At 42.3% G+C, this 20,649-nt stretch overlaps 1 protein-coding gene and 1 long non-coding RNA gene across 2 annotated transcripts in view; one reads left to right on the top strand and one right to left on the bottom strand.

The window, feature by feature from the left end:
- Positions 1–20,649, top strand: part of LOC137418839 (tumor necrosis factor receptor superfamily member 16-like) — a 50,449-nt gene that overhangs the window by 6,928 nt on the left and 22,872 nt on the right. The window contains exons 2-3 of the mRNA XM_078780416.1: positions 1,151–1,286; positions 11,420–11,776. Coding sequence (XP_078636542.1) covers positions 1,151–1,286; positions 11,420–11,776 — 493 coding nt within the window. The remainder of the gene's footprint in view (positions 1–1,150; positions 1,287–11,419; positions 11,777–20,649) is intronic.
- Positions 17,709–18,584, bottom strand: LOC144892648 (uncharacterized). Its single transcript, XR_013623853.1, has 2 exons — positions 18,175–18,584; positions 17,709–18,010 (listed from the first exon to the last, which is right to left on the bottom strand). It is a non-coding gene; the product is annotated as an uncharacterized LOC144892648 (long non-coding RNA).

Consider the following 20,649-nt stretch of genomic DNA (forward strand, 5'->3'; position numbering starts at 1 on the left):
ATACAAAACGTAACCTGTTCAGCCTGGTGGAGGTATGCGCTCTACTGAATGCCGCTGTAGTTCTTTCTATTAGTTCCTCTTTCTCTCTTTTGCTCCCTTTTTCTCTCCTTGCTTTATCGTATCAATACCTCAATGTTACTGCAGCCGCTGTTCATTTATCTATGTACTGTGACACTCACACCTATTGATCAATCTCCGGGCCCGATCATAATCCTCTTGACTTTTCTTCGAATTCAATCGGCCTTTCACACTTGTGCTGCTCCCACCACTTTATAGTGTTTGTTGGAATCTCATATCACACTCTTACTTGCTTAACTTCAGTCACAGAGATGCTGAAATGAATCCAGCAAATTGATTAAGTGTACCTAACTTTTGGTGACTCATAAATTCAGATGTTTTATGGAACACACCCCAATAATCCTTTTTGTTTCCATTGCATTTTTTAACAGATTGCTTAAGGATTTGAATGAGCTTCGAAAATTAAAACGACTTTCAAGTCTCCACATGAAACTGCGAACAACAATCCATGTAGATGATTTTAAAAGCTAACCTTAAAAGCAGTCCACCCCCCCCCCCCCCTTACATTTACCAGCCTTCAAAGGAAATCATTGCAATAAGCTATTCCACGCTGACAAGACCTATTTTCGCCATCATGCAGATCAAAGAAGGAAAAGTCAGTCTTGAGTAACTTCCATCGACCGCCTGGTCATCGAACTCTCGAGCTCTTGTTCTCTTTTGCCTCGCTCCCTGTTATATGCGGCAATGCAGCGCAGATGGCAACCGTTAGCACGCACGTTGCAACCCCATGAGCTGGAAGCAGATGTTGAGACGGAGCTTCACAAAGCGTGAGCGATAATGTAATCTATAATGGCGAGTTGCTGAAAACTCAATTCCGGGTCATATAATCTGAAATGCAGAGGTTCGAGTCAAACTCGATGAGTGCCGATCTAGGCCAAGAAACCCACGCCAAGATACTAAGCTATTCCTACATCAATGTTGTATTTTGTATCCTAATCCTCAAACCACATGTTAAAACAGCAGAGCATTTATCCAAAGTCCATCTTTTGTTACGAGAATGAGAATGTCGACCGATATCCAAGGTGCTCTACCTGAGTCGCTTATCTCAACGTTCTCACCGTCTCTCTCGCAGGTGGCACAGACCTTCGGCTGCCGAAGCAAACAGCTCACGGACGATGGCACGTGCTGCCAGCAATGCCCTCCAGGTTACGGCGTGGTCGAGCTTTGCAATCATGCCAACAACACTGTATGTGCCCCGTGTCCCGACAGTAAGTCCCGGGCATGCCGATCCCTGTGTTTACAAATAATGTTGGTGAAGTTGATGTCGAGGTAAAAGGATTCCATCTTTTAAGTCTTTGTAATCTTTCACTGCTGACTTTTAATGATCGATCAGAAATTGAAATACTCACGGTGCTCAAAGACACTAGCTGAAGGATATATATATATATATATATATATATATATATATATATATATATATATATATATATAGATGTATATATATATATATATTTGTGATCTTTGACCTTGCATTCCAAATAATTTTCATTAAAATTTATTTTTCCTTTTCTTGGTTTGTCCTTTCTGGTTCATCCTTCCTTTCCTTCCTTTCTTTTTCTCATTCATTTTTCCTGTTTACGTTGAAATTAGTGTTAATAACGTAGTTATGTATGAAATGTTTGTGAATGAAAGTGTTTTTTATTGTCGCGTTAAAATTTTAAACATATCGTTTGCACATGTACAGTTTTTGCTACTTGGATTATTTTCTTTTCATTCCTCTGCTTTTTATCTTCTTCCTCCATTTATCATTGTTCACCAACGATGAAATAATGTGTCTATGGATAAGTAGCTGTACAGCCGATTTAGCAAACTTTCTGCCAACACACACCTGATCTCACAATTGTTTCATTATTATAGAAATAGATTTATTCTAAAATATTTTATTTTCTTCTCTGCGTAGTCTTGCTTTATTTTTTTTTCATGGATTTCTAGTACAGCAAACTTCCTTGTGTTGCCATTATAGTTTTTGTGTCGTTTGTTGTTGGTGAGTGTTAGCATGGTGTTGGCTTAGTGGTCAGTGTGCTGGCTTGGGATCCTAGTATCCTGGGTTTGAATCCCGGTCGATCGATGAATTAATGCCAGGGGGGTTGACTCAGTCTGTCATCCTTCTGAGGGTGGCAAATTGAGTACCAGCTCACTGGTAATTCCCTGTGTGTCGCAAAAGGCGACCAACAGGGTTGGCGGCAGGAAGAGCATCCGGCCATAAAACATTGCTTCAAAAAGGGGACCAATTGCCTGAAAAAGGCCAACCCCTGCTCTGCGGGGAAAAATGGCCTCCAAAGGTGGTTCAGTTGTTGGTGAATGTCGTGAGTATTTCTGTATAGGGACACCAATAAAACAAACGATATCGGTGATTTGATGTACGAGTGCAGCTGTCTATTTCGGGAGTGGCAGGAAAGGAACTTTCTTCTCTGAGATACATAGATTGCAGTAGTTCTAGGGTCGGGCCTCAAGAACATTGGCAAGTCTATCGAGCGATGCCACGATAAAGCTATCTTGACATGGATATACACCTCAACACGCAACCACATTGGCAGGGAAAACTCCATTGGTGGGGAAAACACCTTTGGGATGGGGGGGCAAATTTATTTGCTACAACCTTTATCGTGTAACTCTTAGTCCTCCTGTCAAGTTTAGGTGAGATTGCATAAGTAACGACCGAATGCATTGTGGTCAAAAATCATCAAACGGACAGACACCAAATTGCGTATTTTATTATGGTTCTGTTTTAAATTACGTTTTCTTTCCTGAAAGTCGTTGTTTATCCCGTCCATATTGTTTATCCCGTCCATATTGTTTATCCCGTATATCCCACCCCAGCCCTCTCCCTTCCACAGATCTCCCAATGTCCCTGTTCTCTATTGTTGTTGTGCTTCCCTCTCTCTCTCCTCCTCTGTCTCCCGCTTCCTTTATTATGTTTCATGTGTGTTTCTGTTTATGTTTTAGCTATTACATGAGCATCGACTTTGTATACAAAAAAAAATTCACTTCTACGAAATGCCATTAAAAGGCTAAGTTACTTGTAAAGGATTCCAATATTTCCTCCCATTCTGTGACTTGTAACAGGCTTGCCTTGAGCACTTCTTCATTGGCAGCTCCGCCTGCTATCAAAAGGCAGAACCATTTTGTATAAATATCCACGAAATGGTGTTTCTTTTTTTTTGGAGCATGGGTGTACCAGAGAAACCAAATTTCAGCCCCAAATAATGTGTTCAACACACGAGAGTAAAGAGTTTTGCTGAGAGTTATGAATGGTAGGAGATATGAAGAGCAAAAATACTCGGAGGAGTGTGCCTGGAACCATCCTCCCACCCATTAGGCCGGTCAGGCTGACCGACCTGCGACCTCAGCTCCCGAGGTTACAAAATTCCTGAGTAGAATTGGAGCTTCCAGGGAATGAAAAATTTAATGGATTTCACACAATGATTCTGCTGTCGCCACTGACCAACCTGGCTGTGGAGATTTAAAGGCGACCCTGGAAATGATTGTACTAAATCTCATCCACGAGAATGGCGATATTATACTTAGTAAGAAATATTTTGCCAAAGCAATTTTCTCCAAGCTGTTTACCGATGGCTCTGAAGTATCCGACTGTTTGTTGAACAGAGCACACGTTGAAGAGTGGAAAGATTTCGTTTGTTTTGGAAAAAATTCCTTTACCGAGAGCACTTTATACAAACGATTTTTTGTTTGGTTTTCCTGAATTCTCTTTATAAATTGTGGTATTACTTTGCAAAGATTCAAACTAGTAATAACCATTTCTGTTGTTGCCATTTCTGACGAAGCAATAATGGGACTAGAAACATTTTCTAGCTTAGATGATATATTTTCCTTATATAGTAAGGGAAACATATGAAAATCTGTTAACTAAATTGTTACCAAAAAATTTCTTCACCAATATGTTTGTAAAGGTGTGTAATAACATGTGTTAAAATGTTGAAGGTCAACTCCCGTGGGAAACCCAGAAAAAAAGCTGTTGAATTCGGGTAGCGAAAAATTATTTTCGAGAATTTTTATTTTTTTTAATCGGCCCTTAAGTAACTTATGAGGGGTCAAATAAGGGTTTTTCATGATTCTGAGTTGATTGTTAACATTTATATTTCACCACAGACACTCCTTTGTGGAAAAATAATTTCTAAATATATCTCATTTTCTACTTTGCAGGACATGGAGTCTAGCAATATGGATGAAGACGTTACTCCACCTGTGCTCAATTGCTTCATCTGTGCACGCTCGGATACACCAGCTGAAAGGCTCATACAGGCAACTCCAAAGGGATACTCAACTTTATTGAAACAAGCAGAAACTGTCGAAAATGTTACTGTTGTGGAACGTATGAAGGAGGCTCAAAAGGAAGGAAAACAGGTACCACCAGAAGTGTAAAAATGATCTGTACAACAACTTTGTTGCAACCACCAAGAAGTCAGCTCAAGCATCAAAGGCAGAGAAAGAGTCATCAAAGTTGAAGAGAAGACGCACTACTTGTGAGTTCAGTTCATCAACTGGCTGCAGTTCTAGAAGATCACAGTCAGTTGACCTCCTGTATAAGGATGTATGCATTCTTTGCAACCAACCAGCCCAGCTCTACAAAAATAATCCAGCACAAGCTAGAAAGAAATACAGAGTGCCAGATAATTTGACTGCAGATACACTGAAGGCAAGCTTGCTGAAGACAGCACGGAGTCGCGGGGATGACTGGGGCACTGAAGTCACTGGACGCCTGGAAGGGATCAACGACTTGGTAGCAGAAGAAACACTGTACCATTTGCGATGCAAACTTATGTTTGCGAGAGGTGACAGTTTGTCCAAGACTGATGAGGAAGGAAAAAGGAAGAGAGGACAGAGGAGTATTGATGAGGAGTGAGAGGCAGTTTTTATTGAATTCTGCGAATGGTTAGACTCAGAATTAGAGCATGGGGTAATGAACATGGACCAAGTCCATGAAAAGCTGCAGGAGTTTGATCAGTCACCAGAGAAGAGCCTTTCTTATTCAAAGCATTGGCTAAAGATAAAACTTCTAGAGAAATACGAAGACACCTTGTATTTCACAACACAGGAAAGAAGGGCAGATGTACTCTGTCTCAAAGATGGCACCGACAATATTCTGCGAGTGCATCATGCTAATCTTGACCATGGAGATGAGAAGGCTCAGATCATAAAGACGGCACTCAAGTTCATATCCAATGATATTGCCTTGATTGATTTAGGTTAGGTCCAAAGTCATACCCCACCACACACAGTATGACTGACATCGATAGTCAGCTGACACTTGTTCCTGCAAGCCTTCAGATGTTCTTGAGACCGATTGTCAAGACAGACGAAAGAGTTGCCGTTTGGGGGCAGAATTTTATTAAGGCCTGTCGACCTCGGTCTGGAGTATTGCCACACCAAATGGGGCTTGCCATACAACTTGATCATAGATTTGGGTCAAAATGGATGCTCAACAAGTTCCACCGGCTGGGATACACTGAGTCTTACACGGAGACACAAAACTACAAATACTGCTTCCTTAATAGTAGGAGTGGAGATGATGTTCCAGATACTTCTGGCACTCTTGACACCATTGTGGAGGAAACCGATGAACAGATCAATGATGAGGTTGCGGTTAATGTTGCGGTTGATGCTGCGCTTGAGGATCAATCAGTGATGACAGCCAAAGTGCCAGCCAGTGAAAGTGAATTGTCAAGTAATGATCAGGTGGTCTTTATGGAGGTTGGGGAAACAAACAATGCAGTCACTCAGTTTGTTGGAGACAATATAGATTTAAACATTGTCTCTATTCATGGAAACACTCCCTTTCACTCAATGGGTTGGATCGAAGTCACCTCTCCGGCACCACCTTTGCCAGATCCACAGACAACAGCAGCTTTCCCCCGGGTGAAGTTGAAGGCACTCGACAAAGCTAAGATCCTGAGAGGAACTGAAGTAAAGATTATTCCATTTACGAACAGGAAACAGATAGGAACGAACGCGATCATGTTTCTCCCCCTCGCTGAGCTTTCCTCCTCCCTGGCTCATGATCAGCCACTCCTCACTCCAGGTGACACACTCTGGGCAGCGGGGTGGGTGATCAAAGCCAACAATCCTGAGTTCCCACACTCCAACTGGAATGGCTGGATGAAGAGAATCCATGCTGATGATGCAAAGCAGAGCACACAGATCGAGTTCCTCCCAGTTATTGAAGGAGACCCTAATGACCTCAACACCATCTTCACCACTCTGAAAGTGGACGCGGCTGAGTACATCGACATCTTCCTTTACACAGAAGCCACCAAGGAAACAGTGATTCAGGCTGGTACTGCGATTTTCAAGTACATTTACCATGGACGAGATACTACATTGGGTGAAATTCGGTACAACATGTTCTCAAGGAAGGCAGCGGCAGGAGTGATCAAACCAGAGACTCTACCTCCAACAGAGGGTGCAGCTGCACAACATTCACTCCGTGCCTACCTGCAGACCCGGGACTGGATCCTTCTACAGAGCATGTCTCTGAACCCCAGTGACTATGGATGGACAATAGGTGTGCATGGGTATGAGCCAGTTCCAACACTGGACCCCACGGCTCCTGAGGAGCTATTGCAGTTCACGAGCTGTAATTGTCATGGAGATTGCAGCAACCGGCGATGCAGCTGCAAGAAGAATGGGGTCACGTGCATCTCGGCCTGTGGAGTCTGTAATGGCATTACATGCAGAAACTGCAGTCATGATGTTGTTGAGTCTGAAGAAGACATAGACAATGACTGTTGAAACTTCTGACATTGTGAATGAGAAATAACTCTCGAGTATTATATATGTATGTGAAATAAAAGCTACTTTGTGTGTAAATGTAAAAGTGAAAATATAAATGTTAACAATCAACTCAGAATCATGAAAAACCCTTATTTGACCCCTCATAAGTTACTTAAGGGCCGATTAAAAAAAATAAAAATTCTCGAAAATAATTTTTCGGTACCCGAATTCAACAGCTTTTTTTCTGGGTTTCCCACGGGAGTTGAACTTCAACATTTTAACACATGTTATTACACACCTTTACAAACATATTGGTGAAGAAATTTTTTGGTAACAATTTAGTTAACAGATTTGTGAAATATCTCATAAAATGCCCTTACTAATAGGCATACATCGATTAAAACAAAAAGATAACAAAAATGCATTGTGAGCCTTCTTTTTATATGGAGTTTTTATTTATTTATTTATTTATTTTTGCACAATTAATCCAAGTAAAAAAAATTTCTTCACATTAAATTTTTTTTTTTCATCCCGAAACAACTTGTAATCATCGTTATCATCTTTTTCCATTTCCATATCACATACACAATGTTTTGTACTTTCCTTGTAGCTTTTTACGAGTTACAACATCTATCATTGTTCAATGGCAATGTCTAACCTCCCTACCTCATTTTGGCCTGAGTTAACATTTTAGCCTCGATTTGTACTCAGAATCAACTTATCAAATGTTTAAGACATTGAACTACGACCTAAATGAAGTTTTTTTTTTTTGCAAAGTGTGGTATTTTCTGAAATAAATGGTGCACTAGTTAATTTAAAACATTAGAGCAACGTTCCACTTAATGTCATGTATGTTATTAATCAAATCTTTGAAAGTGCGATTTTAAGCAGACGAGATGCTCCCATAGGCGTAATGTTAAAATAGGGGGGATGTGTTCCCAGGGGACACTTTCGGTCACCCTAACTGCCTGTTAAACAATCAAACTGCCTGTTAAAACATCTGAAAGGCAGACATGGCTCAATAAGGTTTGGTGAATGTATTGTTGGAGTTTGTAGAAAACAATAGAAAAGTTATCACAATGGAAATGTTGAAACCTTTTATTTTTATTTTTTGAGATTTTAACTTCTCTTATGAGATGATGTTCATGCGGCGCAAGGATGCACTCTTTCATGCATATCTCCAATTAAAACCGAGTTCAGTGCTTCAGAGTTGAAGAATCAGCTCCGCAGAAGTCCTTCTCATAATTTCACAAGCAGCATAAGCTCGGCCCGATTTCCCACGGCATTCCCAGTCTGTAAATAATGCATGGCCTTATTGATGCAGCTGATGAAAATGATTTTTACTGCAGTCGGAATGCTTTAATGCTTTTTGTAGTGACATTGCAGACATGAGCTGCACGGAAATAAGACTTTTAAAAAGACGTTTTTTGAAACTAGCACATCTGCTTCCTATGGGTTCAAACATGCACCAACCTCTCGCACTTTATTAGGATCATAGAACACTGTTTGTTCATTATTGAGGTGGACTTGGAGTGTCAAGCTGGATAATTTTTTTTCAAACCATTAGTAATAGGGTTGTGCATCGAATAAAAGTCACAATTGGGCCGTAATGGTGTCAGAGGCAATATAGCAAGTCACACTTGCTAAAGACCTTGATTGCCTAAATATCAGTATGGCCTACCTGGAGGTCTAGCACGTCAATTTGGTTTGGTCCGTTAGTCTGTGGAGGCCGTGGTAAGCATATAATGCCTCAAGATCGTCGGATTTCCTCCCTTTCAGTTTAGTGTTAAACAACAGTAGCGACTGTTTCAAAAGGTAATCAAACTTGTTTGTGGTTCATAATCTTTTGTTAACCTGGTAGGGATGCCCCCACGAAGCACCACAATAGCCATTTGTCCAAGGCGGAGGACCTTGGTGAAGGGGACAAATGAAGTCACTCCAACCTCCATCATGTGACCCTTAGTCCCCCATGCAATCTCTTTTGAGTTTGGTTAGGTAACATGTTGCCTCTATCCTATACCATGGACCTTGTTTTGTGGAAATATAAATTGCAATGCAAACATCATGACAGTGTTGATTCTATATACAATCATGCGAGGATGTCTATGCATTGTGCAGGATATTGATTACACAATTCTTGTGAAATAATCCAATTTCCTTTTCTCCAAAGATAAGTTTGCCCAATCTTCAAGCAATATTTGTCTAACACCAGAATCAGTCATTGTGGTTATGGAGTGACTGCTCGGTTTGGGAGATCGCTGCTCGATTTTTGACAACGGCACACTTCTTTTTTTCTTTTTTTTTCATTTCCCAAGAAAACCTAAATTCCATTTTATGTTATCAATCGAAAATTTAGCATTTGTGAGCTTGCATTGGGGAAAACGCAATTTTCCTCAAGTCTCTGCACCTAAAATCCTCCAGGCACCCCTGGGTGGTGTATTTTACCATCAGGATAACACAAACACAGGGAATAATGAAATTATAAATGGCCTTATTGATGAAAATGAAGATGATGTGGAAACTGGATCCATGAGATGCGGCACTTTAACCTAAATCAATCTTTGTTACAATGTCCATGTATGCTCACCTACATACGAAGGAGGTACGCAGACATGGCAGTATGTACATTGACATAAACACACTAGGGTTTTTTCTGTTTGCATGTTTCTGATGACTTTTAGCAATCTCATCTGTATTTCGATGATTTCTCACCGTAACAAAAAAAACTTTCTTCGAAGTTGCACACGTGCATGTGATGACCGAAATTTTGTTTTCACCAATCATCGTAATTTCAGGGAATATTTTCACCAAACTTTTAACAAAGTACGGTGACTTTAAAATCTACTTTTACTTTCACTGGATTCTTGATTTTACTGGATACTTGATTCTTGATTCTGGTATTTAGTATATTACTGGATGCAGAGAGAAATGAACATTACGAGATGGCGTCTCAAGAACCAAGAGTACAATGGGAAGTTAAGTCACTTCCCCCAAGATTGCCGGCTGTGTTTATCTGAAGCCAATTCCAGTATTGTCCAATGTCCTTCTACATGTTTAACTGTTCCTCCATGAGCCCTAGGCCCTGAAAAAAAATGAATGGGCATTTAAAATGTAGCTGGGGCAGCAATAAGGAGTGCTAATATAGGGAAAGTTATGGATAATCCTACTAAACATCAAGAAGTGTCTTGTTTGTCGTGTGTTTGTGTATTATTTGGCAATTTTTTTTTTTTGGACAAGTATGTTGATCACTCCGGTTTGTGTGTTTGTGTGTTTGTCTGTCCTCTCACTTATACTTGCCTACAAGTCACAATTTTAAACCGATCTTCACGAAACTTTACCAAATGGTAGAGTTGGTGGTCTGACAGAATCCTATTTATTTTTGAGTTAAAAAGGTCAAAAAGTCGACCACATTTTTCAAATTTCTAAAATCCTTAATTTTCATCCGATTGACTTGAAATTTGAATAGGATTTTTATATCAGCTAACTGAATTCAACCACCAATTAAATTTGAGGTCAACATAGGTCACAAGTTCAACATAGGCCAAATTTGAAAATTGTTAATTTTCATCTGATTAACTTAAAATTTGAAGACGATTTGCATATCTGGTCACTGAATTCAACCACCAATTATTTTGAGGTCAAAAGGATGCTCAACTGGGTGCCATTCTACTTTGTTCTGTTTTGCCAAGTGTCGCTCTATGAGTGATTTTTATTTTTTATTTTTGTCTGTCTGTAATATTGTGTAATATAGTGGGGTCTGTAATATTGAATATATATTCGAGTATATATACACGAGTATATATATAATATATATATATATAATATATATATATATATATATATATATATATATATATATATATATATATATATATAATCGTTAGATTAAATAAGACGCGGACGTAGCTTCAGGACGTCGATCTTTAATTGTTGACAAGCTTTCGACCAACAAAGGTCTTCTTCTGAGTCTACAAAAACAGCAGGCATGTATATCAGTCAAGTATGTATGGTGATATGTGTGTGAGATGTGTGATGTGTGTAGAAAATGCATACAGAAGGAAGAGCCACGCCAAAGTTCACTCACCAGCCCCAAGTTCAACGGAAGTGACCGTTTGCGTTACGGTCACTTCCTGTTACAATAGTTACAGGCAAGTTACAATTAGGCAGTTACAATAGGCAAGTTACAATACTACTTGACTGATATACATGCCTGCTGTTTTTGTAGACTCAGAAGAAGACCTTTGTTGGTCGAAAGCTTGTCGACAATTAAAGATCGACGTCCTGAAGCTACGTCCGCGTCTTATTTAATCTAACGATTATATATTCAATACAAATGAGACGCCCTGCTCGTACTTTGGAGTTTCTACTATTTCTTACAGATATATATATATATATATATATATATATATAATATTATATATTATATATATGTATGTCCCGTCTGTAATTGTGGGAGAATTCACCGTCCATATGGATGGGTTCTTCGCTGATATATTTACCATAATATACGAGATAGCTTACTTTGGAATTTCTTCGGTTTAATGTTTTACTCGATTTTTGATTATGAATACTCTTTTTCTGCCCTATCCTTCTTCCCTTCCGAACCAAGGCATTTCGTTTTCCCCTGAGGACAGCCACACGGCACCATGTCGGTCATGCAGACAGTGCCCCCTGGACATGCGTGTACGAGGGCCATGCACACACATAGAGGACACAGAGTGCGAGTGCAGCATGAATCTTTTCTTGTCAACTGACGGTACCTGCCAGCTGTGCAAAGAGTGTGAGCCAGGTTACGGTGCTCGTTACCGTTGCTCTTCATTTTCAGACACGGAGTGCTCCCCTTGCCGACCTGATTTCTACTCTGAGTACAGCAATAACCAGGATCCTTGCATGCCCTGCTCTACTTGTTCCAATGACCAAAAGCTCGTCCACGAGTGCAAGCCTCATTTGGATACAGTGTGTGCCGGTCAGTTCCTGCTTTTTCAATTTTCCCGTATATTTTGGTCATAGTTCTCCATAAACTACGAATGGCAAAGCATATAAGGTATGCAGCTTCGATAGATGGTGTGTAAACCTATGCAAATTTCTAAGTAGAATCACCACATCAGGTAGAGCAAAAAACATTCCCAATAAGGAACATGAAGCATCTTAACACAATATATACATTTTCTCGGGAGGAGAGGAGAGTGAGGCCTCGAAAAAAAAAATCATCATCTGTTTCTGTTACAGATTAACAATTAAAACTTTGTTCATCAATGAATTTCTAAAGTTTTGTTGCCCTGGAATTGCAACTTGTGATCCTATTGAAACTAAGCAAAACAAATAGGATCTGAAATTAGAGATTTGGTGCTTCGTGGAAAGATGTGGAATGTTTGGGTTTGTACGAGTACAAGGTCTGACGTATTTTTTACGAGTACAAGGTCTTTTGTATGAGTAAAATACGAGTACAACACTGATGTTTTGGATACATGCCATCATTCGACCAATCCCCTGAAAAAGTGGAAATGGTCTTAAAATGTTTTTTTGCTTTATCGATGAAAGGGATCCAGAGGGTCTGGATGTCTCCATCATCCATCCCCATGCCAACTTTTACTTTTAAGAACAAAGCACATCGGTACACTTCGATGAACAATTTTTCCCTTCAATTTTAGGTCAAAGGTCACCACAAGCTGACATAAATCAACTTGGCAGTAGTGGCAATAAAACCTCCAAATTGTATTTTAAGACTTCATATGGCCTTCAACCTTCTGTCCTCTTAGCCATCTGTGCCTTCCAAGCTCTAGCCAGCCCGATTTTTGATGTCTACAAACTCCATGTCAACCTCCTTGCAAGTCCCAGCTTACTGCTCAGTGCTCACCACAATTTATTTGTCTCATTTGCATCTCATGAATCCTCCTTATAGAATCACATTTGAGGGTCGATTCAAACCCAGCCTTCCTTCCAATTCTACGTGATGGTGGCTCACTTTCATCACACACTCCGACATCCAACCACCGCCATTTCTACTTTTTGCGAACTTTATCTTTTTTATTTCATGTGTCTACCTGTTCCCTTGTTATAAAATGTTTGTCCATTACCCTTATGACCTCTTTTATTTTGATAATTTTTGTAATAAAAACCACAATCTGTCGAAAGAAGAAGAAGAAGAAGAAGAAGAAAAAAACAGCAAAGCCTAATCATCTGGAAATGTCAATAAAAGAAAGATTGCCTCAATTATAGTCAATTATATCTGTCCAATAGAATAGGTAATTCCGGCACATGTAAAGGCCACTTGGCCCATTCTGCCAGTGCCATTTCCATACCCCAGCCAAATCGACTGACTGTACACAATGTTAATATCCAGCTAACGATAAGTAACTAATTTTGCAAAAATACTGGCACACAATAGCCTACTCCTCTAAATATACATATGATGCATCAGCCCGGCATATTTGTAGAAATTCGAAAATTATTCGCCGTTTGAGTTCAATCTGTTTCCCGATCCGGATCTCAGTCAACGGAGCATCTTCTCTTCTGGATTTGGTTATGACAAACTTCCCTGAAAATGTCTGCTGCTCTTCTTCTGCTCCAATCGGCTCATCTGATCATGTGCTTGTCAAAGTGGACATCTCTCTGACCATTCTCAGAGAGCCTCCTCAGCGTCGACGAGTCTGGCATTTCACTCAGGCCAACTGGCACGGCCTTCAAGCAGCCATCAATCATCTGGACTGGTCTCCCATCTCTACCGCCTCTGACATCAACTCATCCTGGGAATTCTTTCAAAGTAAATTGCTCTCTCTCATGCACAGATTTATCCCATCTCGTCTTCAGTTGTCATATCCTTCCTCCCATCCATGGTACACGGAATCTTGTGGTGAGGCTGTTGCCCTGAAACAACTTGCTTTCGTCTCCTGGAAAGCAAATCCAACGGAAGGAAATCTCATTTCCTTTCACAAAGCCCGAAACAAGTGTGTGTCCACCCTCAGGAGAGCCAGGAAACAATATCTCACCGTTCTCAAGACCGAACTCTCTTATCTGTCTCCCTCTTCCAAATCCTGGTGGCGTCTGGTCAAATCTGTTTCTGGTGTTTGTTCTCCCTCCATCCCCTCCCTCACCTCAAACGGCTTAACGGCTGACTCCACACGTGAAAAAGCTGAATGCCTCAACTCTGTGTTTGCCTCTAAATCTTGTGTCCCAAACCCATCCCTCTCTGTACCCACCGTACCCAGTCGTACCCAGCTGCTCCTGGACTCTGTGTCCTTTCCTCCTGACAAGGTGGAAAAGTTTCTGTCAACCCTCGACTCTGATTCTGCAACTGGTCCTGACGGCATCAGCCCACGGGTCCTAAAATCATGTGCTTCCGCTCTTTCACTCCCTCTTTCTGTTCTCTTCACCCTCTCTTTTGCTCAAGGTCATCTGCCATCTGCTTGGAAATCAGCCAACATCACCGCTTTGCACAAAAAAGGTGCAAAAACAGATCCCAGCAACTACAGACCAATCAGCCTTCTCCCAATTATCAGCAAAGTCATGGAATCCATCATTGCTTCAGATATGAAATCTTTCCTCTTCTCCAATGGCTTGATCTCTGATCATCAATTTGGTTTCAGACCTGGTCACTCTACTCTGGACATGCTGCTTCTGCTTTCTCAACAATGGATGGAGGTCCTCAATGCCAAACAGGAAATTAGAGGTGTCTCCCTTGACATTTCACGTGCCTTCGATACGGTCTGGCACCCTGCTCTGCTCACCAAACTCTCCTCCTTTGGTATCCATGGAAATCTCCACGCATGGCTGGCGGACTTCCTCTCTGGTCGTAGTCAACGTGTGGCCCTGAATGGGTTTCTCTCATCTCCTCTTCCTGTTCAGGCTGGAGTTCCCCAAGGTAGTGTTCTGGGCCCTGTGCTTTTTCTGGTCTTCATCAATGATCTCTCTGACTCTCTTGAAAATCCTCTCTATCTCTTTGCTGACGACTCTACTCACTGTCGCTCCATTCCTCATCCCTCAGATCGGCAGTCTGCAGCCTCCTCACTCTTTGCAGACCTGGACAAAATCACAGACTGGGCAAACAAATGGAACATGTCTTTCAATCCTGATAAATCTCACACTCTTACGATGTCTCTCCGAAAAGACCGACTGGAAAACCCTCCCATCCACTTTCTGAATAATCCTCTCCAAGAAGTTCTATCACTCAAGCTTTTGGGTCTCACTATTTGCCATGATCTTTCCTGGGAAAACCACATTTCAAATCTGGCCTCCAAAGCCAGTCGCCGACTGGGCATCCTCCGTCGTGCGAAGTCCTTCCTTGGCACACCTGAGCTCCTCACCACATACAAGGCTTTCATCCGCAGCTCTATGGAGTACTGCTCTCCCCTCTGGTCTGGTGCTCCTGCCTCACACCTAGCCCGTCTTCACGCTGTTGAAACCAAAGCGTTCAGAATCATTGGAATCTCCCGCGATGAAGCTAACTCCAAGGGCCTTTCACTCACTCACCGCAGGCAGGTTGGTGGTCTTTCCGTCTTCTACTGACTCCTCTCTGGCCTTGCCCCCCCAGCCCTCTCTGGGCTCTGTCCCCCAAATATTCCTACAGGTCGCACAAGATCTGCTTGCAACCCTCTTATGGTTAAACTGCCAAAATCAAGAGTTTCTGCTCACCTTCACTCCTTCATGCCTCTTTTCTCCCGCCTCTGGAACAAACTCCCTCACTCTCTTCAATCCCACTCCACCCTCCAGGTCTTTAAAACAGCTGTTCACCACCATCTCTTATCCTCCCCCATCCAAAACCTTGATCTTTTCTACCCCTGCTAATTTCGGTCCCTTTGTGTTTTATACCTCTCCCCCCCCCCCCCCCCTCCCCTTCCCACGCCTCCTGCCCCCAAGCCCTCTCCCTCCCACACTTCTCCCTGCTCTCAAATGTTGTGGTTGTGTGCTTCCCCTTCTCTCCCCATCTTGTCTTCCGCTCGCTCCTTTTGTATATTTTGTTTGTCTGGTTGATTTGTTTGTGAAATAAATGTTAGCTCTTTCACGAGCCTCGATTCAGTATACAAAAAAAAAAATCAAAAAAAATCTGACCACAATGTAACCCATAGACAGTATCGATATGGCGGTGGACTTCCGAGTGTGACGTCACGGCTAAATGTGAAGAAGAAGTTGTCGACTTTTAATCGCAAAATTACCTACATTGTAAATCGGAAAAACTCATCATATTTCTTTTTGATACCATCAAATTTAACCGCTTCTCTCTGATTCACTTCCACAATCAAATTAATTTGACAAAACAGGCTGCATTCCAATACTTAAAATGACAAAACAAGGAAATAAATAATGCTGGGTTAAATCGACCAAAGTCCATCTCTCCCATGCCATCTCACAGAGCACTTATATTGTCTCCAGGAAGCATGTGAATACAACCTTTCATATAGCTTGCTCTTAGTGCACCTTCCAGTTCTATCTTTATATCCATATCGACACCAATTGTTTCCAGGTATGTATACAGCTTTCTTTTAATTTAGTTTTTTTTTTTTTTCTCCACTGTGCCTACCTCTACCACCCTTCTTGGAAGAACATTCTGTGTTTAAAATATGCCTGTGTTGCTTATTTCCACTTCTCAAAACTGGCTCCTGGTCCAGTTGCACTTCAGTCAGGTAGAACGCCCCCATCCCTCCCCCCAATCGATGCTATATCCATTCCTACCTTTATCTGAAACATCTCTGAGATCCACACGTAGTCTCCTCCTTTATAATGAAAAGGCCAGCTCTCTGTCGGCCACTCAGCATAACTAAGCTTATTTCTTGGTAATAAAATTGCATAACTCATTGAAAACGGATTGCAGCGAAACCTCGGGGATTTATGGTATAAGTGTTTCTTCATTTGCTTCCATCTTGCATAACGGCATCCATTGACAGCCCTTCCGCGGTATAACTCGCCATCTGGCCCAACGAGATGTGCAGAGTATCATCGGCTTGTAAGGAACGACTCTCAACCTCTTAACGATGACAGTTTTATTACTATCTCTTGCTTGTGACACAAAAATGGCTTTGGCTCGGTCGTTGCATGCAGTTTTTCTCAATTTAGAACCAATCAATCACGAATCCTTTGCACGGCAGTTCAATTGTATGAACTCAAACCTGAAAGTATTAATTTGTGACGACATTTTGTGTTTAGTAACAGCCGGCATGTCCTGCCTGTTTTTTTCTCAATTTAAGCACGTACTTCATATGCCGGATGCTGTGCTTATTTGTCGATTGTTTCTTGACATCCCTTGTAATGAATGTAAAAAATACATTGATTTATCATAATATTATCATTGTCCAACATGTGACACGTACAAACCCGTGAGCCATGGATCTCTGAAATACACAGCACTTATTTTGAGCATCAATTCGAATTGGTCGTTGGTGAAACACAGCAGTTTTAATCTTTTAACTACAAATGTCCATTTTGAGCAATGGATATATCTTTGACAAATTTACTGTTGATGAACAGATCATTATATTGTTATAGATCGCGGTTAGGATGTTATAGACCGAGCGGTGGTTTAAAACCGCGACCTAACAAAACTCACCCGATTCACCCAGACTTTTGCCGTATCGCACCCTAGCTGCTCAATGAGGGAAAAGACGAAAACGACGCAATGCAAAGAGGAAAACGAAGGCAAAGAAAGGTTTGGAAATACGACTGAATTTATTGACTATTTACACACAAGCAAAAAGAAAGCAGTCACGTTTATTTACAAGCACATAAGACGCAGGTGACACAGGGAAAATACTAGCTTAGGCAAGATAAAAAAAATGAGTTGGTGATCGTCCTTTTTTCTCAAAAGTTCGGGTAGGGAGGGAGGTTTTTATTTTTATTTTTTATTTTTTTTTCCTACTTTCCATTGAGTTTTGTTGACATGGAAAAATATGAAATAAAGACTCCTTTCTCCTCAAAATGATTTAATTTCTTCATTCATCTCACAGATTTACAGACATTGCCCAAATCTCTATGAAACACAGTGTTTGTGTGATTTTGGATGATGTTGAATGTCCTAGCTGAGCTTGGTAGTGAAAGGGCAAGACACCTGTACATGTATATACACCATGACATCGGAAAAACAGATAAACACCATGCCCTTGGCACCTTGGCACCCAAGTACAAAAAGCATCATCACGGGCAGCATTCATGAGGACACTAAAAACAGTTGGTCGACTATCGGGTTCCATCCTGTGATCCGTGGCCGTGTCTGCAGCCAACACAAATTTGAGAAATGAGCCAAGAGTCTTTGTCACATCAGAAACTTTGCAAGCTGGTGAAACTTTCGTCATGTCAGTTTTACTGGGGCCGGCGAATACTTTGACAAAAGTACCGCGTGTATCGTCAGGCAATGGCTCCCTATCCCCATCATACTTGCCGTCTGAGAACTCTGCATAGAAGTCCGAGATTGTAACATCCAACTCGATATTGCACGCAAACCAGTCCTTCACCGTCTTGGAAGAGCCCTCACGGGCTATTGATGCGATCACAATAGGCATTTCAAGCCGATTCTATCACGAATCGATACAGATTTCAGCGGGAAAAATCTCACACAATAGCCGCCATGAATGGCTAACGTAAAATGGGTGAAGTTGCCTGAGGCACTTGCGACGCTCTGCGCAGCACGCACTGCGCATGCGGTGCAGAACGGCGCCAAATTTGACTGAAAAGATCGTTTTTGAATGATTTTTTTCAAAATAAAAAATAAAAAAAGTTTCGGGTCGGGTGTGTTTCGTAGGGTCGGGCGGGGACGATCACCAACTCATTTTTTTTATCTTGCCTTATACAGACTTAATTAACCCAGGACAGAACAAACAAAAGACGACTCACACGGGGAATTGCAGGAGGTGGATGGCTGGAGGTGAACGCTTGGTGGAGCCAACGCGGAGCTTGGTGGAGCCAACGCGGAGCTTGGTGGAGCTGAACGCTTGGTGGAGCCAACGCGGAGCTTGGTGGAGCCAACGCGGAGCTTGGGGGATTGGTGTGACGGGTTCTCTCTCCTTCCTTAGTCCCACCCAGTCCAACAACTTCCTCTCTTGCTTCAGGACTCTTTCTCTCTCTTTCTTGGTCCCTCACTCTTTACCACCGACTCCTCACCGCAACCAACGCAACCACTTGACCACCACCTCTACTGACTGACTCTTCACCACTCTGCACTTGACGACCGACTCCCAACCAACTCAGACCAACTCAAAGTCCAACTCCAGGCCTTTCTGTCTTCTGCTCAGTGCTCTCCTCTGTAAAAACGCATCTCCTTTTTTGGACACGCCCTGCCTTGGGTTATATAGGCCCCCGCCCCTCAACCTTTGCGACCCTCCCCGATCGCTCTTCCTCCGCCCTCTCTAGCCGAACCCCTGGCTCATGGTTGGTCGAGTGGGGCGGGCTCACTCCTCCCCTCTATGACGAGGTGGAGACACGCCTTCCTTCCCCGACTCGAGCCTCGTGGTCAATGGCGGTTATTGGAGGGAAAAACCGACCAAAATGCGGAAGGCACTTCGAATTGCAATTGACGGAAAGGGGGGAATGGAAGGGAATCTATCTCTTTCACTGGTGCAATGGAGTATTTCAATTAATGGAAGACACAGCCTTACGCTAATACACATAATAAGGATATAACTGTCAAAAGAAAGGATATATCGTGTCCTGCATGTATGTTTTATGGACTAACTACGGAAACGCCCTTTGACCTTTATACAACCACAAACGGAGGGAGGAGGGGTGATATTTTACAACCTTTTACAACAACATTTTACCACAACAACAAAATAAAAAAACATTCTCATATCCACAACACTGCACCCTCCTCCCCTTAGGCACGTCCCGGGCCTATTACTTTTACCTTAGTGTGGCACGTAGGTGTGGTTCCCTCTACTTTTAACCTGACCCTGAGTGCGACAGTTTTAAAACATAAATAAATGTGTCCCGCTGCTCCATTGCACCCTGCCTAACAGACTTACGCCCACAGTTAACCGAATTGCGGAATGGTCTTCAAACTATACACTGACGGTGGGAAGCATTATTTACACTGACGCTAATTTTATTTACAAAACTAACCCAGGACCTGTAATTGTTCTTTCTGGGGGGGAGACAGTCTGCTCTGCATCGACGCACCATGAACGCACCCAATAACGCACCAATACACACCCAAGCACCAATCGGTGCAGTCACCATAGTTCATCAGTGTTCCATAAAAATAAACCAACAACCCCTAACCCTGCAGGTGATCTCTTGCTCTTCGGCTCCCTCTGCTGGTTATTATTATTTGTCTTCCAGATGTTGTCATTCTCTTTTGCTTTGCTTACTGGCGGCCTATTTGCAATAAAGTGTGCCCAATGTGTCCTTCTTATTTATTTTATTTATGGCCCACAGGGCCGACTAGTGTGGTTCACCTGGGGGGCATCGGTGCCCTGTGGCCAAGGTCCGCCAGCAAGATTTCGGGCCCTCATGGCCGGTTCCAGCAGAGGGGCCATGCCCCAACCCATGGGGTCCATAAGTGGTGCTCGGCCACAGGCATGTGGTCCATAATGTGGTGCATCGATGCAGACAGCTGGTGCTGGGAATTTCGGGCGCACAATGGCCGACCCACGCACGCTCCCCTCGGCGCCCAACGGCGCACAGGTCATGTGGGAGACAAAAGAAAGACAATTGAGCGAGGGGTAAGGTCACAAGGGTACACGTCAAAAAGGCAATGCAAGGCGAAATGCGTACGGAGGGCGAAGTGAGAAAGCTCGTCCCTACCGTACGTCACCCCCCTGTTACCTAGCCCACCCTTGCCCTTACCCCATATGTACAAAACCTACACATTACCAATTCGTCACTACTGTCACGTCTTCCCCATATTTCCCCTAT

This window comes from Myxine glutinosa, chromosome 6 (genome assembly GCF_964187855.1).
Source record: "Myxine glutinosa chromosome 6, kmMyxGlut1.1, whole genome shotgun sequence".
NCBI lineage: Eukaryota > Metazoa > Chordata > Myxini > Myxiniformes > Myxinidae > Myxine > Myxine glutinosa.